Genomic DNA, 5,075 nt, shown 5'->3' on the forward strand with positions numbered 1-5,075 from the left:
AAATATCTGAGCTGTGCTTATTTCTTTGATGAATCATAGCAGAGAAGAAATTAGTTATGGCTATCAATTAAATAGTAAAATAAAATCTAGTGAATCTGTGACAAAATAGAGAGGTTTCCCCAGAGTTAAAGAAAATAAAATAGATCAAGAAGTACATGCCTATAGTCGTAACTATTTGGGAAGACTAACCCAGGGAGACATTAATAACAAGGCCACGTTGGGCAAATGAACCAGAAACTATTTGAAAACTGGAAAAATAAAAATATTGAAAGCTGGAGAAATAGTTCAGCAGTAGAGCACTTGCTTAGCAAACAAAACTTCCTGGATTCAATCCCCCAGACTTCAGAAAATTAAAGTAAAGAAAACATGAATAAAAATAAAAAGTTAAACTTGAAAATGGTAACCACTTAGCCGTGCAGCAGTCACTGGCAGAACTCAAGAGAGGGTGAAGGGTGTCCATCCGTGGGTGATGTAAGACATTGATAACTACCTAAGGCACCAGTTCACTATTCTTTGAACAGTGCTTTTGTTTTCTACTCTACCAATTACACCAGCGACATGGAAAAAGAAAACAACTCGTGTATGGCAGAATTCCTCCTCCAGGGACTTCCAGATTATCCTGAACTGCAACCTGCCCTCTTTGCTCTCTTCCTGTCCATGTACCTAATCGCAGTAATTGGGAACCTGCTCATCATCCTGGCCACTACCAGTGACTCCCACCTCCACACACCCATGTACTTCTTCCTGTCCAATCTGTCATTTGTGGACATCTGTTTCACTTCCACCATTGTCCCAAAGATGCTGGTGAACATCCACACACAGCATAAAGATATCTCCTACAGGGAATGCCTGACCCAGGTGTATTTTTTTATGATCTTTGCTCTAATGGATAATTTCCTACTGACCATCATGGCCTACGACCGCTTTGTGGCCATCTGTCATCCCCTGAACTACATGGTCATCATGAGCCCCCGGCTCTGTAGTCTCCTGGTGATGATGTCTTGGATCACAATTTTCTGGGATGCCTTGCTCCACCTTTTACTAATTATGCATCTGACGTTCACCAGAGGTACAGAAATCCCACATTTCTTCTGCAATCTGCCTCCGCTCCTGCAAGTGGCCAGCTCTGATACCCGAATCAATAACATAGTCTTGTATGTAACAACTGCCCTACTGGGTGTGTTTCCTGTCACTGGGATCCTCTTGTCTTACTCTCAGATTGTGTCCTCTTTAATGAAGATGCCCTCTTCTACAAGCAAGTCAAAGGCATTTTCTACCTGTGGGTCTCACCTGTGCATGGTCTCCTTGTACTATGGGACAAGCTTTGTGGAATACCTTAGTTTCACGTTCACACATTCTTCTCAAGCAAGCATGATCACTTCTGTGATGTACACTGTGGTGACCCCCATGCTGAACCCCTTCATCTACAGCCTGCGGAACAAGGATGTGAAGGGAGCCCTGAGAAGACTCCTCAGCAGAGCAGCCTCTTGTCCTTAATGGACCAATACCTTTAAAATTCAAGGATATGTTCTATGTCTATAGAGACAAATATTTGGAATTTTAATAACCTGGTTCTTCATCTTTCCCAAAACCTTTGTGTCATTTTTCTATTTTTTGAATACTTGGAATGACATTTGTATATATGATTTTGCATTTGTTTTTCCTCATCAGTTCTCTCATTCATTTTTAAAAATTCTTCCTTTTATATGTCTCATAATGTTTTATCTTTGATCTGTTTACTTACAGGTATTTGTGTCTAATTACGTTTAAATTATGTAACACATTCAGTGTTGACATGATGTTTTTGAATGCTGTCTCCTTAATAATTTTAAACATTCTCACTAAAATACTAAAATGAAATGTTAAATATTTCGGTGATGTATGTGTTAATTAGACTAATTTGATCATTGCCAAGTGTGCATGTTTACTGAAACATCACATTGTGCTCAATGACTACATGCATTTCTTGTTTTGTACCAGGGATTGAATTTGGGACCTTGCTCTTCCAAAGTAGGCAGCAGTACATGCAATTATTTTGTAAAATTATACTCAATATTAATGTTCTCCTTAATTTGAGGTTTTTCTTGTGTAACTTAGAATAAATGTAATTAAAATAACTCAATAATCATGTCAAATTGCTTACCATAAGAGATTTGTGCTTATTGATTTTAGGTGTACAGTTTCATTTAATCCTGAAAGCCTCTCTTTGAAATATTTGCTCTAACCCCAGTCCTCAAATGAGACAGACATTAAAATGGATTATTACCCTGCTAACCGAACTGATACGGAGTGCACCTTTTGATCATTGTTATATTACATGTTGTAAAAAGAGTAATTGTATTTTCTATATGAAAACTGTGCTTTGAAGGGAATTTGCTCATTTTATGCATCGTGATATTCCTAGAGCAACACTAAGATCATATATTTTCTTTACGTTATTCATGTAATCCCATCTCTGCTATCTTCTTTTCTCTTCCTTCAGTTTTTCATTATTTTTCCAATTTTCTTCTTTTTTTCCTTCCCTTTTCCATTTTCACCTACTTTGCCTCATTCCTTATTTTTGACTCTTTATTTTCTTTTACTACAATAATATTCTACTACATCTGCAAACACACTGTATGTTTTTCTCATAAATTGATAGTAATTCAGTTATTTCCCATATTTCAGTCATTCTAAATAGTGCTGCTATCTTTATTTGAGCTGGTGTTTTCCATTTTTAAAATCTGTCTAGGAGTGGGAATTCTGGATCATATTGCAATAGTTTGCTTGAGTTTTCTAAAAATTACCTATTATTTTCTCAGAGAGTGACATTATTTATATTTAGCAATTATGTCAGGTTATAATATTCAGCATAATAATGTTAGTTTTCCATTTTAATGATTCACTAGAGATACTTGAAAAACTAGAATTAGAAATTCCATTTGATCCAGCTATCCCTCTTCTAGGTATCTGTCCAGAAGTATTAAAATAGTCATACGACAGGATGCATGTGTACCATGTTTAAAGCAGTGTAATTTTTTTTATGATAGTTAGATCTTGGAAAGACAATATATGTTCATGAACAACAAATGGAATGGTAAAAGAAATATGGTATATATATAAAGTAGGTAAAAAGTAACAATGTTTTCCTTTTTATGTGTAATGTAGCCATCTATCCATTATATATATATATATATATATATATATATATGCGATGTAGTACTACATACTACTCTGCCAAAGAGAAAGATAACCTTGAATCATTGATAGGGAAATTGATATAACTAAGAACACAAAGTTAAGTGAAATAATCAGACACACAAGTTCAAATACCACATGGTTTCCTTTTAAATGAGGCACAAAATATTTATGTGAGAGAGAGGGAGAGAGAGAGAGAGAGAGAGAGAGAGAGAGAGAGAGAGAGAGAGAGAGAAGAAGATAAAAAGGGGTTGGGGTAAGTACAGATAATTCCCTAAGTTACCTATTTCACTGTTGCCAAAATACTTTAATGTATATGCTGATTCAGTTCATTCTCTAGTTTCTCTTAGCTTATTGGAAACAAAGTATTGTGACAGTATTTGTTTGTTTCTTCTTTGTAAGAGTATATTTGTCTATATATGTCCTGCCCACTACTTTCAAGATGATAATATATGGTTTCTTAACTATTGTTATTCTCTTCTAATTTTGTTTTGAAAATTTTCCTTTTTCCACCAAATTATAAAAGCAATTATAGTGTTCTCTTTTTGTAGAACATTATATCATTGTGCTTCATTTACTATTGTTTATTTGTGTTAGCTTTTGGCAGATTTACACTTTGACCATTTCCCCTCTGTCCTGTCTTCTGTCTTTTCTGAACTTTTAGGAGGTATTTCCAATGCATATTAGTTACTCTGTTTAGTGTATGTTAAATATTTTGTGTATATCAAGTCTTCTAACTTTTACACTCTTGTTATTGTCACATTGTCTCCATTTCACTTTATTGTCTTTTTTTAGAAACCATGTATTAGGTAATCATGTGATATTTGGTTTTCTGATTCTGGCTCATTTCACTTCAAATTTCTTGCAATGATGTAATTTTATTGTTTCATGGGGTTGTGTGCTCGTGGTTATGACTATACTTCTGATTTACATTTCCTAGGACTAATTAAACATCTTCTGTGCTTTATGACAATTAGTGTATCTCCTCGGGACACATGTCTTTTCATACCTCTTATGTGTTGACATTATATAGTGTGTATTTTTTTTTCTGGCCAGTATAAATGTTAGCTATATTTGCCCTTTATAAATGTATATCTTGAACATATGTACCCCATTCTTTATGATGGTGCTCTGTTGTTTTCAAGTAAATAATTTAAACAACACCCATTAAGAGATACAGACATATCATTTAGCTGTTCCTCTTATCTAACTAAAATATATATTTTCACCAATATCTGCTTAATTCTCCAATCCAACCTGGCTAGTAGTCACCACTTTGTTTTGAATTGAACTTTTTAAATATCCACATTTAAATAATTTAATGCACTATTTGTATCTGTACCTGATTAATTTCTTTAACATACGGTCCCATGATACCTCTCAATCATTTATTAGTTTGCAAATATTTGTACAGGGACACATTTTGTTTCTCTTGATTACACACATAGACTGCTAGAAAAACACATAGTGGCCTCCAAATTATTCACATAATGGAAAACCCCAGGATTTCCTTTTTTTAAAGGTGAATTTGTATTACATCATGTAGATGTATCAATATTTGTCATCTGGTCATTTGATGTCAGACACTTGGGTTGATTCCATATTGTGACCATTAATTGCAATATGTCAGCTTGACCTGGATGTGACTTTAGCTGATTGATATATAAGTCAGGAAACTGAAGTGGGAATGAGTCTTGATGTGTGTGGCACCATCAAATCAGTGTGTAGCCTGCACAGAATAAAAAGATAAAAAAGGAAACATTTTGCAAGAGCTCCAGTTTTTGCCATTGCTTTTGGACATTGGTCGTCAGTCTTACCAGCCCTCCCATGCATACTTATGTTGGTATCTTATTCTACAGATGCCAAGCCTTCAATGGCTTCTTGCATTTACTTTTTAT

The 5,075-nt window shown here is 34.7% G+C and overlaps 1 protein-coding gene across 1 annotated transcript; it reads left to right on the top strand.

Annotated features, from left to right (window-relative positions):
- The first annotated feature begins 558 nt into the window (after positions 1–558).
- LOC104854669 (olfactory receptor 7D4) lies at positions 559–1,497 on the top strand. Its single transcript, XM_019205895.1, has one exon. It carries the CDS (start codon positions 559–561, stop codon positions 1,495–1,497), a length of 939 nt encoding a protein of 312 aa, XP_019061440.1.
- Positions 1,498–5,075: the final 3,578 nt, after the last annotated feature.

Source organism: Fukomys damarensis, unplaced genomic scaffold (genome assembly GCF_012274545.1).
Source record: "Fukomys damarensis isolate Sample0158 unplaced genomic scaffold, DMR_v1.0_HiC HiC_scaffold_30, whole genome shotgun sequence".
In the NCBI taxonomy this organism is placed as follows: domain Eukaryota; kingdom Metazoa; phylum Chordata; class Mammalia; order Rodentia; family Bathyergidae; genus Fukomys; species Fukomys damarensis.

Coding starts and splice junctions, on each gene's coding strand:
- LOC104854669 (XM_019205895.1), top strand. CDS start 559: ATGGAAAAAGAAAACAACTCGTGTATGGCAGAATTCCTCCTCCAGGGA.